Source organism: Scomber japonicus, chromosome 17 (genome assembly GCF_027409825.1).
Source record: "Scomber japonicus isolate fScoJap1 chromosome 17, fScoJap1.pri, whole genome shotgun sequence".
Taxonomy (NCBI): Eukaryota; Metazoa; Chordata; class Actinopteri; order Scombriformes; family Scombridae; genus Scomber; species Scomber japonicus.
The window spans coordinates 1,569,026-1,591,669 of NC_070594.1; the positions used below are offsets into that span (position 1 = coordinate 1,569,026).

At 38.0% G+C, this 22,644-nt stretch overlaps 1 protein-coding gene across 1 annotated transcript in view; it reads right to left on the minus strand.

Annotated features, from left to right (window-relative positions):
* cep43 (centrosomal protein 43) overlaps positions 1–22,644 on the minus strand; it is a 47,417-nt gene that overhangs the window by 19,167 nt on the left and 5,606 nt on the right. The window contains exons 2-5 of the mRNA XM_053337310.1: positions 2,585–2,638; positions 1,373–1,427; positions 590–678; positions 254–388 (exon numbers count right to left, since the gene is read on the minus strand). Of these exons, the coding sequence (XP_053193285.1) occupies positions 254–388; positions 590–678; positions 1,373–1,427; positions 2,585–2,638 (333 nt within the window). The remainder of the gene's footprint in view (positions 1–253; positions 389–589; positions 679–1,372; positions 1,428–2,584; positions 2,639–22,644) is intronic.

Sequence of the window (22,644 nt, forward strand, 5' to 3'; positions counted from 1 at the left end):
TGTGTGTGTGTGTATTATTATATATATATATGTAAAATTAGATTACAGCTGTTTCTCCATTTGTGTTTTTAAGACAATAAACACACACACAGCTAAAAGAAGATGACAGTAGCTGTTATGCTGTTATGATAGCGTTTCCTGACTTCCTGTTTTTAAATGACTTCCTGTGTTTGGTGATTTATTTTTATTTGATCAGTGGATGTGATTGGTTACCTCAGGCAGGTATTGATCATGTGATTGGTTGATTGGTTACCTGGGAGACGGCGCTCTGGTCTCGGTGGCGCCCCCTCCTGACCAGCTCCAGCAGCAGAGGACTCTTCCTGTTCAGCTCCGACTCGCTCAGACACAAATCTCTGCAGACCGAGTCCCGACTGTCCAGACCGTTCAGCTACACACACACAATACACAATATACACAATACACACAATATACACACATTATACACAATATACACACATTATACACAATACACACACATTATACACAATATCTACACAATACACATTATACACACACACACACACACACACACACACACACACACACACGATCATGAATCAGTCATCAGTATTGGTCAGTATTGACTCACTGAGTTGATCTCCGGCTGGAACACAGACAGACTGAAGTCCAGATTAAACACCTGCAGGAAGTCAACGATGAGACCAGCGACCAGCCGACCTGCAGACAGAGACACACTGAAGTACTAGTACCTCTACAAGTACTACAGTAAAGTACTAGTACCTCTAACTGTACTGCAGTAAAGTACTAGTACCTCTAAAAGTACTACAGTAAAATACTAGTACCTCTAACTGTACTACAGTAAAGAACTAGTACCTCAAACTGTACTACAGTAAAGTACTAGTACCTCTAACTGTACTACAGTAAAGTACTAGTACCTTAAACAGTACTACAGTAAAGTACTAGTACCTCTAACTGTACTACAGTAAAGTACTAGTACCTCTAACTGTACTACAGTAAAGTACTAGTACCTCTAAACTGTACTACAGTATAGTACTAGTACCTCTAACTGTACTACGGTAAAGTACTAGTACCTCTAACTGTACTACAGTAAAGTACTAGTACCTCTAAACTGTACTACAGTAAAGTACTAGTACCTCTAACTGTACTACGGTAAAGTACTAGTACCTCTAACTTTACTACGGTAAAGTACTAGTACCTCTAACTGTACTACAGTAATAAACAGATTATAAACTGGTATTGGATCAGTTGGTGGAACAACAGCGCCCCCCGCAGGTGAAGAACAGAAACTGCATGGACTCCAGAAACATGAAGAAATAAACTAATGATGATAAAACAATAAAGTCTCATTATTAGTTATTAACAGTAAAGCAGGAAGCAGGAAGAGACTCACCGTCTTTACTGTTCAGACATTTCTTCAGGTTTTCATTCACCAGAGGAGTTTTGTTCTGGAGGGAAACGAAGAACAAAGTTTATATTTAGTTTAAATTACTTTGATTCAACGGAAGCGTATTACTGCCACACCAGGAAAATAACGGATCAGTATCACGTTTCACGTTATAACGGGATAGTTTCTGGTTATAACATAAAACCTTTCCTGTTATAACATGATGACATAAATGTTTCACGTCGTGAGGAAACGCTGTGTGGAGAACGGATTAATGGAGGAATATGACTCATTTACGGGATGTGATCAACTTCTACTTCATGCTCGGGTTGATCCGTGTTTTGGGCTTTGGTGATGAACCGGGTCCACGGCCTGATGAACCGGGTCCACAGCCTGATGAACCGGGCCCACAACGTGATGAACCGGGTCCACAACCTGATGAACCGGGTCCACAGCCTGATGAACCGGGTCCACAGCCTGATGAACCGGGTCCACCTCCGCCTGAGACCAATTTATCACATTATGACGTGAAACGTTTCATGTTAGAACAATCAGGGCTGTGTGATTGCCTCTAAATGTTAACTTGTAGATAGTCATTGCTCTAGATCGCAAATACACGATTACATCAGCAGGGGTCGCGTGTCCTTGGCACTTTGGTTTTTGTTATTTGACGTTATAACATTAGGCCTATTTTTAATGTTAAGCATCACGTGACGAGCCGGAGACGTGTTGCTGACATTAACTTTTAACCTGCAGCACTGTAGGAAGTTATGAAAGGCCTTGTGTGAACATTTCAATAGTTCCACATTAAAACTATATTTATTTGCTCTATTGAACGAAGCATGAGCAAACGGGCTGAGTCGGTTCAGATCAAAGAGACGCTGGCTGACAGTCTACCTGCACTGAGAGAAGAGAAGAGAGAAAGTGGATTGTAGGTCTGTTAGTAAACGGGGCTTCTCTATCAGTCATGGATTTCCTCCAGAAACATCTCTTCATGTCTTAATGTACAAAACTCTCCTGGCAACCCTCCAAACGCCAAAAAACGATCTGACCGCGGATCGTCCCAGACCTAATAACTATAAACATTATAACGTTATAACCATAGACTGTATAACGTGAAAGCTTTTATGTTATAATAAGAAACTATCCGTTATAATGCGATACTGATCCGTTTCTTTTCTTGTTTGATTCAGTGTTTAAACATCAGTAAAGTTTCACCTCCAGTCGGTCCTGCTCCTCCATGGCCAGAAACACAGCTGCTCTCATCTCCGCCTGCAACACAGTCACATGATACATGATATTACTCAAACAGGCTATTATATCATTTACTAACGTTTATTAACATTTTAATATCATTTACTAACATTTATTAACATTGTATCATCATTTACTTACATTTAACATTTTATTATCGTTTAAAATGGCCACTATGCCTGATAGGAATGTCGTAGAGAGATCAAACCAAAACTCAATTATTTGTCTTATCAAGACGTACAAATCACGCACTGATGACCCTGACCTAAATCCAACAGGAAGTGCACATTTTGCCTTTTACATTTTTCAACGATTTTTCAGGCATTTCAAAATATATACATTATTCCTGCATACTTTCAGCTACAGAGTCCATTCAAACGTCAACATGTAGCCACAAGTCTCATCTATAGATGTGTGTAATTTGGTCTGGCTATGTTTTATACTTCTTGATCTGCGGACCCACATGTGCACCTTGTTCCTCTCCCATTCAAATCTCCATACTGTCTGTGCATACTCTGTCCTCATGCTGCTGTGATTCTACAACGCTGGTCAGCAGACTTCAGATCACTGTAATATTTGTTAGAGACAAGCTATGAAATAAATAGACATACTTGAAAAGAGCTTTAACTCAGCTTTCACAAAATGTATGTATATAAATATATATATATATATGAAGATTTATTAAAACAACATGTAGACAAACATGGCATGCTTGTATGTTTCTTTCATTCATTTTAGTACATGTCTATGGTTTATGTTCACTATATTTTATGCTAACTACAGTGTTACGTTACTGTAAGTGCAAATCAACAGCCTGCAAACTGTCATATTTTTAATCATATTAGTATATAGGTGCCTAGCAACGGTTGCTATGAAACATTCTGGAAGTCCATTATTTAGATGTATGATGTCATAAGGACGGTGATGTCACACTTTGACTTCACTTTGATCCTTTAATCTAGTCCAAGATGAGTGAGGAGAAGGTGTTGAGTGAGGATCAGGAAAGGGAGGGGCGGGTATTAGGTTGGCATCAGGTTAGTGGGGGGAGCTCAAAAAAGAGTGAGAGGCAAGACTTCGACAAACTGAAGTATAAGATGTCACTTAAAATCATCGTAGATAAACTAATGAGTCGCGTTATCAGAGACTCCAAAATACCGAACCTGGACTGGAACCAAGAAATGGCTGACAGCGTCTTCCAGTACATTTGGGCCGAGTTCGAAAACGACGATTTTATAATTACCACCGAACATCTGCAGAAGGTGGATAAGTTAATTTATAAGAAACTTAGAAGAATCTGGGGCAAAGCGTCAAACATACTCGTACTCTTTAGGATGGAAGATCGGACCATCCAGAAATGTGTCGCCGCGTCGATCACGCATCATCTTCTACCGAAGAGGAGGAACGTGTTCAGACGCGTCCTCGCCAACGTTGGACAAGTTCTGTGCTTCAGGAAGTAGTTTTAGTTTAGAGTTGATTTTATTTAGTTTAGTAATGTTAAGTTTCCTTTGATTTTATTAGTAATGTTAAGTTTCCTTTGATTTTATTAGTAATGTTAAGTTTCCTTTGATTTTATTAGTAATGTTAAGTTTCCTTTGATTTTATTAGTAATGTTAAGTTTCCTTTGATTTTATTAGTAATGTTAAGTTTCCTTTGATTTTATTAGTAATGTTAAGTTTCCTTTGATTTAATTTATAATGTTAAGTTTCCTTTGATTTTATTTATAATGTTAAGTTTCCTTTGATTGTTTAGTTTTTAGTTTAGTAATGTGTGTTTATGTGTGTTGTGATGTGTGTGATGTATGTGGTGTGTGTGTGTGTGTGTGTGTGTGTGAAATAATTAAATAAATAAAAATATAAATATAAGCTGTAATTGTGTCATGAAGTTATTGCAAACCAGAGTTTTAAGGACACCACCCTAAAGTATGCAAAGAAGAACTTGAACCTTTCCATCAGAGGAAGGACTTGGATTGAAGTATTGTTTTGGTTGTCAGCAAAAATATATTAATCTTTAACTGTCGTTGGAGTTTATTATATTTTACCTTGACTAAATATCACAAAATGGAAGTTTTACACATTTCATAAATAAAAAAGAAAATGTAATTATATATCTGTAACTCAGTGTTGTACTGTAATGTTCTGTTGTCCAGGACCGATCTCTCTTTAAAATGAAACCCTGTGTCTCATTGATTATCATCATTACATGTAGGCCTATAAATAAAGCTTAACAAAGTATATTTATAATATATTTTCATTATTCAACAAAGGCCATTTCAGTAAAGACATTAAATATATGACAATAGAATAGAAATAATATTCATAAATTGTATTTTATCCCAAGTGCAATTCATATTTTAAACACTTCAACATGCACACAGGAACCAATACGCACTTATATTTTATACTTTGGTATTTTATGTATTTTAAGAATGATTTTAAGGAGTTTGTGGACTCTATAGATCTTATGTCATTTCTGTCTACTGTATGTGTTTTATTGGTGAGTCAAAGACAATTGTCCACCATGATGGACAATAAAGTTTTATTCTGTTCTTCATGGGTTAGGGATTCTAGCACTGTAATATTTGTTAGACACAAGCTATGAAATAAATAAAGACATATTTGAAAAGAGCTTTAACTCAGCTTTCACAAAATGTATGTATATATATGTGTGTATGTACATATATATATATATAAATATATATGTATTTTTTATTATTCATATATATTTAAGTACATGTCTATGGTTTATGTTCACTATATTTTATGCTAACTATAGTGTTACATTACTGTAAGTGCAAATCAACAGCCTGCAAACTGTCATATTTTTAATCATATTAGTATATCGGTGCCTAGCAACGGTTGCTATGAAACATTCTGGAAGTCCATTCTTTAGATGTATGATGTCATAAGGACGGTGATGTCACACTTTGACTTCACTTTGATCCTTTAATCTAGTCCAAGATCAAAGCCTTGATATTAACAGAGTATTGAAATAGGACTGCCCGTCCACATGAAGTCAACCTATTTTCACAAACCAGTACGTGAAGACAAAGCCGAGCACAGTTCTCAAAACTCAAAGCAAATCAATCCTACTACCAAGGAATCAAACCATACTATAAAATAGCAATGGAAAGCACACCAATCATGATGAACGTAGACGTACAGAAGGTTTGCAGGGTGATAACATCCTTTTTTGAAAAATTAACAATTAAACAGAGGGACCTGATTGAATCAGGAAACCCGGACACTGCATCAAAAATGTTGATAGCAGAATTGCTCACTGAACTACTGTCAGTGATGTCAACTGCTTTTCAAGCATTTATAAAACTGAAAGAAATTGATATTAATGAGGAAAATGTTGTACTGGACAAAACTATCATAGACATTTTCCAGCAGGCTCTGGGGGTTCCTGAGGGAGCCCACAGCGCCAGTTCAGAAAAGCTAGCTAAGCTCATGTCAAAGGAAGTGATGGAGAGCAAAGAAAAGGACGCTACAGAACAACCACGTGAAACTCCACCTCGCAGACTAAATCATATGATTCACTACGCAAGTGAATTGTTCAAAGAATGTTTAAAAAGAGGAAAAAACATAATCCCCATACGCCACAAGTCCAGAGCGGTAAAAGACGAGTGGGACGACATTATGGACGATTTAGATCGATACCTGTTGGGACCAAGAGACAAATCAGACAGCTTGGAGAAAGTTGTCCAAGATGTTCTGAAAAGTCAGACGACGGAAGTGTTGGAGCCTCTTTTAGACGAGGTGAAAGAGGAGGAGTTTGACCTCATCCAGTCATCACTGAAGATTGAGGTTGTCGGTTCGTATGTGGCTGGACTGATAGAAGAAGAAGTCCACAGTATTAAAGGGTCAGCAAGAGAGGAGACAGAGCAGAGTATGAACTTAAATAGAGTAAAAGACAAAATCAGGGAGTTCCTGTCGAGGACCGTAGCCAGGTCCTTCATTCACAGGATAGTGGCCCAGTTGAGGGCCAAATACCAAAACACAAAATTAACTAATGTAGATACCCAGGTGCTCATTTTTGACATCGAGACATTCCTGGACAATTCGATAATGAGCGGCACAGAGCTCTCCAGGACACTGTCCACGACCAAAGAGGAGAAATTATCATTCTCCAAAGATCTTAGCGACCTGATATACGGTCATGTTAGCATCATGACCGACAGGAAATTGGAGAAAGAGAAGAACATTTATACAGAAGTATGCGGCCGGGTGCGAGGCTTCCTCAGCCTCATGAGGTGGTGGAACAAAATTCGGATCAACGATGATACGGACGAGGTTGTTACTGCTATTGTGAGCAATGAAATCACAAAAAGACATTTATGTGGAGTCACTGTGGAAGACATTCCAATAAGTGAAGAGACAACAAAAAGGGAAGAACAAGAAAAGAGTGAAGAGAGGGTGAGGAGTGGAGAGAAGGAAAGGGAAGAGAAGGAAAGGGAAGAGAAAGACAGAGAGGAGCGGGAACAGGAGGAGAAGATGTTGAGCAGGGAGAGGGAACGAGAGGAGAGAGAAAGTAAGGAGAGAGAAAGGGAGGAGAGAGAAAGGGAGGAGCGGGAATGTAAGGAGAGAGAAAGGGAGGAGCGGGAAAGTAAGGAGAGAGAAAGGGAGGAGCGGGAAAGTAAGGAGAGAGAAAGGGAGGGGCGGGTAAGTGAGGAGAAGGTGTTGAGTGAGGATCAGGAAAGGGAGGGGCGGGTATTAGGTTGGCATCAGGTTAGTGGGGGGAGCTCAAAAAAGAGTGAGAGGCAAGACTTCGACAAACTGAAGTATAAGACGTCACTTAAGATCATCGTAGATAAACTAATGAGTCGCGTTATCAGAGACTCCAAAATACCGAACCTGGACTGGAACCAAGAAATGGCTGACAGCGTCTTCCAGTACATTTGGGCCGAGTTCGAACACGACGATTTTATAATTACCACTGAACATCTGCAGAAGGTGGATAAGTTAATTTATAAGAAACTAAGAAGAATCTGGGGTAAAGCTTCAAACATCCTCGTACTCTTTAGGATGGAAGATCGGACCATCCAGAAATGCGTCGCCGCGTCGATCACGCATCATCTTCTACCGAAGAGGAGGAACGTGGTCAGACGCGTCCTCGCCAACGTTGGACAAGTTCTGTGCTTCAGGAAGTAGTTTTAGTTTAGAGTTGATTTTATTTAGTTTAGTAATGTTAAGTTTCCTTTGATTTTATTCAGTAATGTTAAGTTTCCTTTGATTTTATTTATAATGTTAAGTTTCCTTTGATTTTATTTATAATGTTAAGTTTCCTTTGATTTTATTAGTAATGTTAAGTTTCCTTTGATTTTATTAGTAATGTTAAGTTTCCTTTGATTGTCTAGTTTTTAGTTTAGTAATGTGTGTTTATGTGTGATGTGATGTGTGTATGTGATGTGTGTGTGTGAAATAAATAATTAAATAAATAAAAATATAAATATAAGCTGTAATTGTGTCATGAAGTTATTGCAAACCAGAGTTTTAAGGGCACCACCCTAAAGTATGCAAAGAAGAACTTGAACCTTTCCATCAGAGGAAGGACTTGGATTGAAGTATTGTTTTGGTTGTCAGCAAAAATATATTAATCTTTAACTGTCGTTGGAGTTTATTATATTTTACTTTGACAAAATATCACAAAATGGAAGTTTTACACATTTCATAAATAAAAGAAAATGTAATTATATATCTGTAACTCAGTGTTGTACTGTAATGTTCTGTTGTCCAGGACCGATCTCTCTTTAAAATGAAACCCTGTGTCTCATTGATTATCATCATTACATGTAGGCCTATAAATAAAGCTTAACAAAGTATATTTATAATATATTTTCATTGTTCAACTAAGCCCATTTCAGTAAAGACATTAAATATATGACAATAGAATAGAAATAATATTCATAAGAAGTATTTTATCCCAAGTGCAATTCATATTTTAAACACTTCAACATGCACACAGGAACCAATATGCACTTATATTTTATACTTTGGTATTTTATGTATTTTAAGAATGATTTTAATAAGTTTGTGGACTCTATAGATCTTATGTCATTTCTGTCTACTGTATGTCTTTTATTGGTGAGTCAAAGACAATTGTGAACCATGATGAACAATAAAGTTTTATTCTGTTCTTCATGGGTTAGGGATTCTAGCACTGTAATATTTGTTAGAGACAAGCTATGAAATAAATAAAGACATATTTGAAAAGAGCTTTAACGCAGCTTTCACAAAATGTATGTATAAATATATATATATTTTTTAATTCATATATATTTAAGTACATGTCTATGGTTTATGTTCACTATATTTTATGCTAACTACAGTGTTACGTTACTGTAAGTGCAAATCAACAGCCTGCAAACTATCATATTTTTAATCATATTAGTATATAGGTGCCTAGCAACGGTTGCTATGAAACATTCTGGATTCCATTCTTTAGATGTATGATGTCATAAGGACGGTGATGTCACACTTTGACTTCACTTTGATCCTTTAATCTAGTCCAGGATCAAAGCCTTGACATTAACAGAGTATTGAAATAGGACTGCCCGTCCACATGAAGTCAACCTATTTTCACAAACCAGTACGTGAAGACAAAGCCGAGCACAGTTCTCAAAACTCAAAGCAAATCAATCCTACTACCAAGGAATCAAACCATACTATAAAATAGCAATGGAAAGCACACCAATGATGATGAACGTCGACGTACAGAAGGTTTGCAGGGTGATAACATCCTTTTTTGAGAAGTTAACAGTCAAACAGAGGGACCTGATTGAATCAGGAAACCCGGACACTGCATCAAAAATGTTGATAGCAGAATTGCTCACTGAACTACTGTCAGTGATGTCAACTGCTTTTCAAGCGTTTATAAAAATGAAAGATATTGATATCAATCAGGAAAATGTTGTACTGGACAAAACTATTATGCACATTTTCCAGCAGGCTCTGGGGGTTCCTGAGGGAGCCCACAGCGCTAGTTCAGAAAAGCTAGCTAAGCTAATGTCAAAGGAAGTGATGGAGAGCAAAGAAAAGGACGCTACAGAACAACCACGTGAAACTCCACCTCGCAGACTGAATCACATGATTCACTACGCAAGTGAATTGTTCAAAGAATGTTTAAAAAGAGGAAAAAACATAATCCCCATGCGCCACAAGTCCAGAGCGGTAAAAGACGAGTGGGACGACATTATGGACGATTTAGATCGATACCTGTTGGGACCAAGAGACAAATCAGACAGCTTGGAGAAAGTTGTCCAAGATGTTCTGAAAAGTCAAACGACAGAAGTGTTGGAGCCTCTTTTAGACGAGGTGAAAGAGGAGGAGTTTGACCTCATCCAGTCATCACTGAAGATTGAGGTGGTTGGTTCGTATGTGGCTGGACTGATAGAGGAAGAAGTCCACAATGTTAAAGGGTCAGCCAGAGAGGAGACAGAGCAGAGTATGAACTTAAATAGAGTAAAATACAAAATCAGGGAGTTCCTGTCGAGGACCGTAGCCAGGTCCTTCATTCACAGGATAGTGGCCCAGTTGAGGGCCAAATACCAAAACACAAAATTAACTAATGTAGATACCCAGGTGCTCATTTTTGACATCGAGACATTCCTGGATAATTCGATAATGAGCGGCACAGAGCTCTCCAGGACACTGTCCACGACCAAAGAGGAGAAATTATCATTCTCCAAAGATCTTAGCGACCTGATATACGGTCATGTTAGCATCATGACCGACAAGAAATTGGAGAAAGAGAAGAACATTTATACAGAAGTATGTGGCCGGGTGCGAGGCTTCCTCAGCCTCATGAGGTGGTGGAACAAAATTCGGATCAACGATGATACGGACGAGGTTGTTAATGCTATTGTGAGCAATGAAATCACAAAGAGACATTTATGTGGAGTCACTGTGGAAGACATTCCAATAAGTGAAGAGACAACAAAAAGGGAAGAACAAGAAAAGAGTGAAGAGAGGGTGAGGAGTGGAGAGAAGGAAAGGGAAGAGAAGGAAAGGGAAGAGAAGGAAAGGGAAGAGAGGGAAAGGGAAGAAAGGGAAAGGGAAGAGAAAGACAGAGAGGAGCGGGAACGGGAGGAGATGTTGAGTAGGGAGAGGGAACGGGAGGAGCGGGAAAGTAAGGAGAGGGAAAGTAAGGAGAGAGAAAGGGAGGAGCGGGAAAGTAAGGAGAGAGAAAGGGAGGGGCGGGTAAGTGAGGAGAGAGAAAGGGAGGGGCGGGTAAGTGAGGAGAAGGTGTTGAGTGAGGATCAGGAAAGGGAGGGGCGGGTATTAGGTTGGCATCAGGTTAGTGGGGGGAGCTCAAAAAAGAGTGAGAGGCAAGACTTCGACAAACTGAAGTATAAGATGTCACTTAAGATCATCGTAGATAAACTAATGAGTCGCGTTATCAGAGACTCCAAAATACCGAACCTGGACTGGAACCAAGAAATGGCTGACAGCGTCTTCCAGTACATTTGGACCGAGTTCGAAAATGACGATTTTATAATTACCACTGAACATCTGCAGAAGGTGGATAAGTTAATTTATAAGAAACTTAGAAGAATCTGGGGCAAAGCTTCAAACATCCTCGTACTCTTTAGGATGGAAGATCGGACCATCCAGAAATGTGTCGCCGCGTCGATCACGCATCACCTTCTACCGAAGAGGAGGAACGTGGTCAGACGCGTCCTCGCCAACGTTGGACAAGTTCTGTGTTTCAGAAAGTAGTTTTAGTTTAGAGTTGATTTTATTTAGTTTAGTAATGTTAAGTTTCCTTTGATTTTATTAGTAATGTTAAGTTTCCTTTGATTTTATTCAGTAATGTTAAGTTTCCTTTGATTTTATTAGTAATGTTAAGTTTCCTTTGATTTTATTAGTAATGTTAAGTTTCCTTTGATTTTATTTATAATGTTAAGTTTCCTTTGATTTTATTAGTAATGTTAAGTTTCCTTTGATTTTATTAGTAATGTTAAGTTTCCTTTGATTTTATTTAGTAATGTTAAGTTTCCTTTGATTTTATTAGTAATGTTAAGTTTCCTTTGATTGTATTTAGTAATGTTAAGTTTCCTTTGATTGTTTAGTTTTTAGTTTAGTAATGTGTGTTTATGTGTGTTGTAATGTGATGTGATGTGTGTGTGAAATAATTAAATAAATAAAAATATAAATATAAGCTGTAATTGTGTCATGAAGTTATTGCAAACCAGAGTTTTAAGGGCACCACCCTAAAGTATGCAAAGAAGAACTTGAACCTTTCCATCAGAGGAAGGACTTGGATTGAAGTATTGTTTTGGTTGTCAGCAAAAATATATTAATCTTAAACTGTCGTTGGAGTTTATTATATTTTACCTTGACAACATATCACAAAATGGAGTTTTACACATTTCATAAATAAAAAGAATGTAATTATATATCTGTAACTCAGTGTTGTACTGTAATGTTCTGTTGTCCAGGACCGATCTCTCTTTAAAATGAAACCCTATGTCTCATTGATTATCATCATTACATGTAGGCCTATAAATAAAGCTTAACAAAGTATATTTATAATATATTTTCATTGTTCAATAAAGGCCATTTCAGTAAAGACATTAAATATATTACAATAGAATAGAAATAATATTGATAAGTAGTATTTTATCCCAAGTGCAATTCATATTAAACACTTCAACATGCACACAGGAACCAATATGCACTTATATTTTATACTTTGGTATTTTATGTATTTTAAGAATGATTTTAATAAGTTTTGGACTCTATAGATCTTATGTCATTTCTGTCTACTGTATGTCTTTTATTGGTGAGTCAAAGACAATTGTCCACCATGATGGACAATAAAGTTTTATTATGTTCTTCATGGGTTAGGGATTCTAGCACTGTAATATTTGTTAGAGACAAACTCTGAAATAAATAAAGACATATTTGAAAAGAGCTTTAACTCAGCTTTCAAAAAATGTATGTATGTATATATATATATATATATATATATATATATATATATATATATATATTTTTTTTATATTCATATATATTTAAGTACATGTCTATGGTTTGTGTTCACTATATTTTATGCTAACTACAGTGTTACGTTACTGTAAGTGCAAATCAACAGCCTGCAAACTGTCATATTTTTAATCATATTAGTATATAGGTGCCTAGCAACGGTTGCTATCAAACATTCTGGATTCCATTCTTTAGATGTATGATGTCATAAGGACGGTGATGTCACACTTTGACTTCACTTTGATGCTTTAATCTAGTCCAGGATCAAAGCCTTGATATTAACAGAGTATTGAAATAGGACTGCCCGTCCACATGAAGTCAACCTATTTTCACAAACCAGTACGTGAAGACAAAGCCGAGCACAGTTCTCAAAACTCAAAGCAAATCAATCCTACTACCAAGGAATCAAACCATAATATAAAATAGCAATGGAAAGCACACCAATCATGATGAATGTAGACGTACAGAAGGTTTGCAGGGTGATAACATCCTTTTTTGAAAAATTAACAATTAAACAGAGGGACCTGATTGAATCAGGAAACCCGGACACTGCATCAAAAATGTTGATAGCAGAATTGCTCACTGAACTACTGTCAGTGATGTCAACTGCTTATCAAGCGTTTATAAAACTGAAAGATATTGATATTAATGAGGAAAATGTTGTAGTGGACAAAACTATCATACACATTTTCCAGCAGGCTCTGGGGGTTCCTGAGGGAGCCCACAGCGCTAGTTCAGAAAAGCTGGCTAAGCTAATGTCAAAGGAAGTGATGGAGAGCAAAGAAAAGGACGCTACAGAACAACCACGTGAAACTCCACCTCGCAGACTGAATCATATGATTCACTACGCAAGTGAATTGTTCAAAGAATGTTTAAAAAGAGGAAAAAACATAATCCCCATACGCCACAAGTCCAGAGCGGTAAAAGACGAGTGGGACGACATTATGGACGATTTAGATCGATACCTGTTGGGACCAAGAGACAAATCAGACAGCTTGGAGAAAGTTGTCAAAGATGTTCTGAAAAGTCAAACTACGGAAGTGTTGGAGCCTCTTTTAGACGAGGTGAAAGAGGAGGAGTTTGACCTCATCCAGTCATCACTGAAGATTGAGGTTGTCGGTTCGTATGTGGCTGGACTGATAGAAGAAGAAGTCCACAGTATTAAAGGGTCAGCCAGAGAGGAGACAGAGCAGAGTATGAACTTAAATAGAGTAAAATACAAAATCAGGGAGTTCCTGTCGAGGACTGTAGCCAGGTCCTTCATTCACAGGATAGTGGCCCAGTTGAGGGCCAAATACCAAAACACAAAATTAACTAATGTAGATACCCAGGTGCTCATTTTTGATATCGAGACATTCCTGGATAATTCGATAATGAGTGGCACAGAGCTCTCCAGGACACTGTCCACGACCAAAGAGGAGAAGTTATCATTCTCCAAAGATCTTAGCGACCTGATATACGGTCATGTTAGCATCATGACCGACAAGAAATTGGAGAAAGAGAAGAACATTTATACAGACGTATGCGGCCGGGTGCGAGGCTTCCTCAGCCTCATGAGGTGGTGGAACAAAATTCGGATCAACGATGATACGGACGAGGTTGTTAGTGCTATTGTGAGCAATGAAATCACAAGGAGACATTTATGTGGAGTCACTGTGGAAGACATTCCAATAAGTGAAGAGACAACAAAAAGGGAAGAACAAGAAAAGAGTGAAGAGAGGGTGAGGGTGAGGAGTGAAGAGAAGGAAAGGGAAGAGAAGGAAAGGGAAGAGAGGGAAAGGGAAGAGAAAGACAGAGAGGAGCGGGAACGGGAGGAGAAGATGTTGAGTAGGGAGAGGGAACGGGAGGAGAAGATGTTGAGTAGGGAGAGGGAACGGGAGGAGAAGGAAAGTAAGGAGAGAGAAAGGGAGGAGAAGGAAAGTAAGGAGAGGAAAAGTAAGGAGAGAGAAAGGGAGGAGCGGGAAAGTAAGGAGAGGGAAAGGAAGGAGCGGGAAAGTAAGGAGAGAGAAAGGGAGGGGCGGGTAAGTGAGGAGAAGGTGTTGAGTGAGGATCAGGAAAGGGAGGGGCGGGTATTAGGTTGGCATCAGGTTAGTGGGGGGAGCTCAAAAAAGAGTGAGAGGCAAGACTTCGACAAACTGAAGTATAAGATGTCGCTTAAGATCATCGTAGATAAGTTAATGAGTCGCGTTATCAGAGACTCCAAAATACCGAACCTGGACTGGAACCAAGAAATGGCTGACAGCGTCTTCCAGTACATTTGGACTGAGTTCGAACACGACGACTTTATAATAACCACTGAACATCTGCAGAAGGTGGATAAGTTAATTTATAAGAAACTAAGAAGAATCTGGGGCAAAGCTTCAAACATCCTCGTACTCTTTAGGATGGAAGATCGGACCATCCAGAAATGCGTTGCCGCGTCGATCACGCATCACCTCCTACCGAAGAGGAGGAACGTGGTCAGACGCGTCCTCGCCAACGTTGGACAAGTTCTGTGCTTCAGGAAGTAGTTTTAGTTCAGAGTTGATTTTATTTAGTTTAGTAATGTTAAGTTTCCTTTGATTTTATTTATAATGTTAAGTTTCCTTTGATTTTATTTATAATGTTAAGTTTCCTTTGATTTTATTAGTAATGTTAAGTTTCCTTTGAGTTTATTAGTAATGTTAAGTTTCCTTTGATTTTATTTATAATGTTAAGTTTCCTTTGATTGTTTAGTTTTAGTTTAGTAATGTGTGTTTATGTGTGTTGTGATGTGATGTGTGTGTGTGAAATAATTAATTAAATAAATAAAAATATAAATATAAGCTGTAATTGTGTCATGAAGTTATTGCAAACCAGAGTTTTAAGGACACCACCCTAAAGTATGCAAAGAAGAACTTGAACCTTTCCATCAGAGGAAGGACTTGGACTGAAGTATTGTTTTGGTTGTCAGCAAAAATATATTAATCTTTAACTGTCGTTGGAGTTTATTATATTTTACCTTGACAACATATCACAAAATGGAAGTTTTACACATTTCATAAATAAAAGAAAATGTAATTATATATCTGTAACTCAGTGTTGTACTGTAATGTTCTGTTGTCCAGGACCGATCTCTCTTTAAAATGAAACCCTATGTCTCATTGATTATCATCATTACATGTAGGCCTATAAATAAAGCTTAACAAAGTATATTTATAATATATTTTCATTGTTCAACAAAGCCCATTTCAGTAAAGACATTAAATATATGAAAATAGAATAGAAATAATATTCATAAGTATTATTTTATCCCAAGTGCAATTCATATTTTAAACACTTCAACATGCACACAGGAACCAATATGCACTTATATTTTATACTTTGGTATTTTATGTATTTTAAGAATGATTTTAATAAGTTTTGGACTCTATAGATCTTATGTCATTTCTGTCTACTGTATGTCTTTTATTGGTGAGTCAAAGACAATTGTCCACCATGATGGACAATAAAGTTTTATTCTGTTCTTCATGGGTTAGGGATTCTAGCACTGTAATATTTCACTGTAATATTTGTTAGAGACAAGCTATGAAATAAATAAAGACATATTTGAAAAGAGCTTTAACTCAGCTTTCACAATATATATATATATATATATATATATATATATATATATATATATTTTTTTTTATTCATATATATTTAAGTACATGTCTATGGTTTATGTTCACTATATTTTATGCTAACTACAGTGTTACATTACTGTAAGTGCAAATCAACAGCCTGCAAACTATCATATTTTTAATCATATTAGTATATAGGTGCCTAGCAACGGTTGCTATGAAACATTCTGGAAGTCCATTCTTTAGTATGATGTCATAAGGACAGTGATGTCACACTTTGACTTCACTTTGATCCTTTAATCTAGTCCAGGATCAAAGCCTTGATATTAACAGAGTATTGAAATAGGACTGCCCGTCCACATGAAGTCAACCTATTTTCACAAACCAGTACGTGAAGACAAAGCCGAGCACAGTTCTCAAACCTCAAAGCAAATCAATCCTACTACCAAGGAATCAAACCATACTATAAAATAACAATGGAAAGCACACCAATCATGATGAACGTCGACGTACAGAAGGTTTGCAGGGTGATAACATCCTTTTTTGAAAAGTTAACAATTAAACAGAGGGACCTGATTGAATCAGGAAACCCGGACACTGCATCAAAAATGTTGATAGCAGAATTGCTCACTGAACTCCTGTCAGTGATGTCAACTGCTTATCAAGCGTTTATAAAACTGAAAGAAATTGATATTAATGAGGAAAATGTTGTACTGGACAAAACTATCATACACATTTTCCAGCAGGCTCTGGGGGTTCCTGAGGGAGCCCACAGCGCCAGTTCAGAAAAGCTAGCTAAGCTCATGTCAAAGGAAGTGATGGAGAGCAAAGAAAAGGACGCTACAGAACAACCACATGAAACTCCACCTCGCAGACTGAATCACATGATTCACTACGCAAGTGAATTGTTCAAAGAATGTTTAAAAAGAGGAAAAAACATAATCCCCATGCGCCACAAGTCCAGAGCGGTAAAAGACGAGTGGGACGACATTATGGACGATTTAGATCGATACCTGTTGGGACCAAGAGACAAATCAGACAGCTTGGAGAAAGTTGTCCAAGATGTTCTGAAAAGTCAAACGACGGAAGTGTTGGAGCCTCTTTTAGACGAGGTGAAAGAGGAGGAGTTTGACCTCATCCAGTCCTCACTGAAGATTGAGGTGATCGGTTCGTATGTGGCTGGACTGATAGAAGAAGAAGTCCACAGTATTAAAGGGTCAGCCAGAGAGGAGACAGAGCAGAGTATGAACTTAAATAGAGTAAAATACAAAATCAGGGAGTTCCTGTCGAGGACTGTAGCCAGGTCCTTCATTCACAGGATAGTGGCCCAGTTGAGGGCCAAATACCAAAACACAAAATTAACTAATGTAGATACCCAGGTGCTCATTTTTGACATCGAGACATTCCTGGATAATTCGATAATGAGCGGCACAGAGCTCTCCAGGACACTGTCCACGACCAAAGAGGAGAAATTATCATTCTCCAAAGATCTTAGCGACCTGATATACGGTCATGTTAGCATCATGACCGACAAGAAATTGGAGAAAGAGAAGAACATTTATACAGAAGTATGTGGCCGGGTGCGAGGCTTCCTCAGCCTCATGAGGTGGTGGAACAAAATTCGGATCAACGATGATACGGACGAGGTTGTTAATGCTATTGTGAGCAATGAAATCACAAAGAGACATTTATGTGGAGTCACTGTGGAAGACATTCCAATAAGTGAAGAGACAACAAAAAGGGAAGAACAAGAAAAGAGTGAAGAGAGGGTGAGGGTGAGGAGTGAAGAGAAGGAAAGGGAAGAGAGGGAAAGGGAGGAGAAAGACAGAGAGGAGCGGGAACAAGAGGAGAAGATGTTGAGTAGGGAGAGGGAACGGGAGAAGCGGGAAAGTAAAGAGCGGGAAAGTAAGGAGAGAGAAAGGGAGGAGCGGAAAAGTAAGGAGAGGGAAAGGAAGGAGCAGGAAAGTAAGGAGAGGGAAAGGGAGGGGCGGGTAAGCGAGGAGAAGGTGTTGATTGAGGATCAGGAAAGGGAGGGGCGGGTAATAGGTTGGCATCAGGTTAGTGGGGGGAGCTCAAAAAAGAGTGAGAGGCAAGACTTCGACAAACTGAAGTATAAGATGTCGCTTAAGATCATCGTAGATAAACTAATGAGTCGCGTTATCAGAGACTCCAAAATACCGAACCTGGACTGGAACCAAGAAATGGCTGACAGCGTCTTCCAGTACATTTGGGCCGAGTTCGAACACGACGATTTTATAATTACCACTGAACATCTGCAGAAGGTGGATACGTTAATTTATAAGAAATTAAGAAGAATCTGGGGCAAAGCTTCAAACATCCTCGTACTCTTTAGGATGGAAGATCGGACCATCCAGAAATGCGTTGCCGCGTCGATCACGCATCACCTTCTACCGAAGAGGAGGAACGTGGTCAGACGCGTCCTCGCCAACGTTGGACAAGTTCTGTGCTTCAGGAAGTAGTTTTAGTTTAGAGTTGATTTGATTTAGTTTAGTAATGTTAAGTTTCCTTTGATTTTATTAGTAATGTTAAGTTTCCTTTGATTTTATTTATAATGTTAAGTTTCCTTTGATTTTATTAGTAATGTTAAGTTTCCTTTGATTTTATTTAGTAATGTTAAGTTTCCTTTGATTTTATTAGTAATGTTAAGTTTCCTTTGATTTTATTAGTAATGTTAAGTTTCCTTTGATTGTTTAGTTTTTAGTTTAGTAATGTGTGTTTATGTTTGTTGATATGTGATGTATGTGTGTGTGTGTGTGTGAAATAATTAAATAAATAAAAATATAAATATAAGCTGTAATTGTGTCATGAAGTTATTGCAAACCAGAGTTTTAAGGACACCACCCTAAAGTATGCAAAGAAGAACTTGAACCTTTCCATCAGAGGAAGGACTTGGATTGAAGTATTGTTTTGGTTGTCAGCAAAAATATATTAATCTTTAACTGTCGTTGGAGTTTATTATATTTTACTTTGACAAAATATCACAAAATGGAAGTTTTACACATTTCATAAATAAAAGAAAATGTAATGATATATCTGTAACTCAGTGTTGTACTGTAATGTTCTGTTGTCCAGGACCGATCTCTCTTTAAAATGAAACCCTATGTCTCATTGATTATCATCATTACATGTAGGCCTATAAATAAAGCTTAACAAAGTATATTTATAATATATTTTCATTGTTCAATAAAGGCCATTTCAGTAAAGACATTAAATATATGATAATAGAATAGAAATAATATTCATAAGAAGTATTTTATCCCAAGTGCAATTCATATTTTAAACACTTCAACATGCACACAGGAACCAATATGCACTTATATTTTATACTTTGGTATTTTATGTATTTTAAGAATGATTTTAAGGAGTTTGTGGACTCTATAGATCCTATGTCATTTCTGTCTACTGTATGTCTTTTATTGGTGAGTCAAAGACAATTGTCCACCATGATGGACAATAAAGTTTTATTCTGTTCTTCATGGGTTAGGGATTCTAGCACTGTAATATTTGTTAGAGACAAGCTATGAAATAAATAAATAAAGACATATTTGAAAAGAGCTTTAACTCAGCTTTCACAAAATGTATGTATATATATATATATATATATATATATACACATATATATTTTTTTTATTCATATATATTTAAGTACATGTCTATGGTTTACGTTCACTATATTTTATGCTAACTACAGTGTTACGTTACTGTAAGTGCAAATCAACAGCCTGCAAACTGTCATATTTTTAATCATATTAGTATATAGGTGCCTAGCAACGGTTGCTATGAAACATTCTGGAAGTCCATTCTTTAGATGTATGATGTCATAAGAACGGTGATGTCACACTTTGACTTCACTTTGATCCTTTAATCTAGTCCAGGATCAAAGCCTTGATATTAACAGAGTATTGAAATAGGACTGCCCGTCCACATGAAGTCAACCTATTTTCACAAACCAGTACGTGAAGACAAAGCCGAGCACAGTTCTCAAAACTCAAAGCAAATCAATCCTACTACCAAGGAATCAAACCATACTATAAAATAGCAATGGAAAGCACACCAATCATGATGAACGTAGACGTACAGAAGGTTTGCAGGGTGATAACATCCTTTTTTGAAAAATTAACAGTTAAACAGAGGGACCTGATTGAATCAGGAAACCCAGACACTGCATCAAAAATGTTGATAGCAGAATTGCTCACTGAACTACTGTCAGTGATGTCAACTGCTTTTCAAGCGTTTATAAAACTGAAAGATATTGATATTAATGAGGAAAATGTTGTACTGGACAAAACTATCATACACATTTTCCAGCAGGCTCTGGGGGTTCCTGAGGGAGCCCACAGCGCTAGTTCAGAAAAGCTGGCTAAGCTAATGTCAAAGGAAGTGATGGAGAGCAAAGAAAAGGACGCTACAGAACAACCACGTGAAACTCCACCTCGCAGACTGAATCACATGATTCACTACGCAAGTGAATTGTTCAAAGAATGTTTAAAAAGAGGAAAAAACATAATCCCCATACGCCACAAGTCCAGAGCGGTAAAAGACGAGTGGGACGACATTATGGACGATTTAGATCGATACTTGTTGGGACCAAGAGACAAATCAGACAGCTTGGAGAAAGTTGTGCAAGATGTTCTGAAAAGTCAAACGACGGAAGTGTTGGAGCCTCTTTTAGACGAGGTGAAAGAGGAGGAGTTTGACCTCATCCAGTCATCACTGAAGATTGAGGTTGTCGGTTCGTATGTGGCTGGACTGATCGAGGAAGAAGTCCACAATGTTAAAGGGTCAGCCAGAGAGGAGACAGAGCAGAGTATGAACTTAAATAGAGTAAAAGATAAAATCAGGGAGTTCCTGTCGAGGACCGTAGCCAGGTCCTTCATTCACAGGATAGTGGCCCAGTTGAGGGCCAAATACCAAAACACAAAATTAACTAATGTAGATACCCAGGTGCTCATTTTTGACATCGAGACATTCCTGGATAATTCGATAATGAGCGGCACAGAGCTCTCCAGGACACTGTCCACGACCAAAGAGGAGAAGTTATCATTCTCCAAAGATCTTAGCGACCTGATCTACGGTCATGTTAGCATCATGACCGACAAGAAATTGGAGAAAGAGAAGAACATTTATACAGACGTATGCGGCCGGGTGCGAGGCTTCCTAAGCCTCATGAGGTGGTGGAACAAAATTCGGATCAACGATGATACGGACGAGGTTGTTACTGCTATTGTGAGCAATGAAATCACAAAAAGACATTTATGTGGAGTCACTGTGGAAGACATTCCAATAAGTGAAGAGACAACAAAAAGGGAAGAACAAGAAAAGAGTGAAGAGAGGGTGAGGAGTGGAGAGAAGGAAAGGGAAGAGAGGGAAAGGGAAGAGAGGGAAAGGGAAGAGAGGGAAAGGGAAGAGAAAGACAGAGAGGAGCGGGAACAAGAGGAGATGTTGAGTAGGGAGAGGGAACGAGAGGAGAGAGAAAGGGAGGAGCGGAAAAGTAAGGAGAGGGAAAGTAAGGAGAGAGAAAGGGAGGAGCGGGAAAGTAAGGAGAGAGAAAGGGAGGAGCGGGAAAGTAAGGAGAGGAAAAGTAAGGAGAGAGAACGGGAGGAGCGGGAAAGTAAGGAGAGAGAAAGGGAGGAGAGGGAAAGTAAGGAGAGAGAAAGGGAGGGGCGGGTAAGTGAGGAGAAGGTGTTGAGTGAGGATCAGGAAAGGGAGGGGCGGGTATTAGGTTGGCATCAGGTTAGTGGGGGGAGCTCAAAAAAGAGTGAGCGGCAAGACTTCGACAAACTGAAGTATAAGATGTCGCTTAAGATCATCGTAGATAAACTAATGAGTCGCGTTATCAGAGACGCCAAAATACCGAACCTGGACTGGAACCAAGAAATGGCTGACAGCGTCTTCCAGTACATTTGGGATGAATTCGAACACGACGACTTTATAATAACCACTGAACATCTGCAGAAGGTGGATAAGTTAATTTATAAGAAACTTAGAAGAATCTGGGGCAAAGCTTCAAACATCCTCGTACTCTTTAGGATGGAAGATCGGACCATCCAGAAATGCGTCGCCGCGTCGATCACGCATCACCTTCTACGGAAGAGGAGGAACGTGGTCAGACGCGTCCTCGCCAACGTTGGACAAGTTCTGTGTTTCAGGAAGTAGTTTTAGTTTAGAGTTGATTTGATTTAGTTTAGTAATGTTAAGTTTCCTTTGATTTTATTAGTAATGTTAAGTTTCCTTTGATTTTATTAGTAATGTTAAGTTTCCTTTGATTTTATTTATAATGTTAAGTTTCCTTTGATTTTATTAGTAATGTTAAGTTTCCTTTGATTTTATTTATAATGTTAAGTTTCCTTTGATTTTATTTATAATGTTAAGTTTCCTTTGATTTTATTAGTAATGTTAAGTTTCCTTTCATTTTATTAGTAATGTTAAGTTTCCT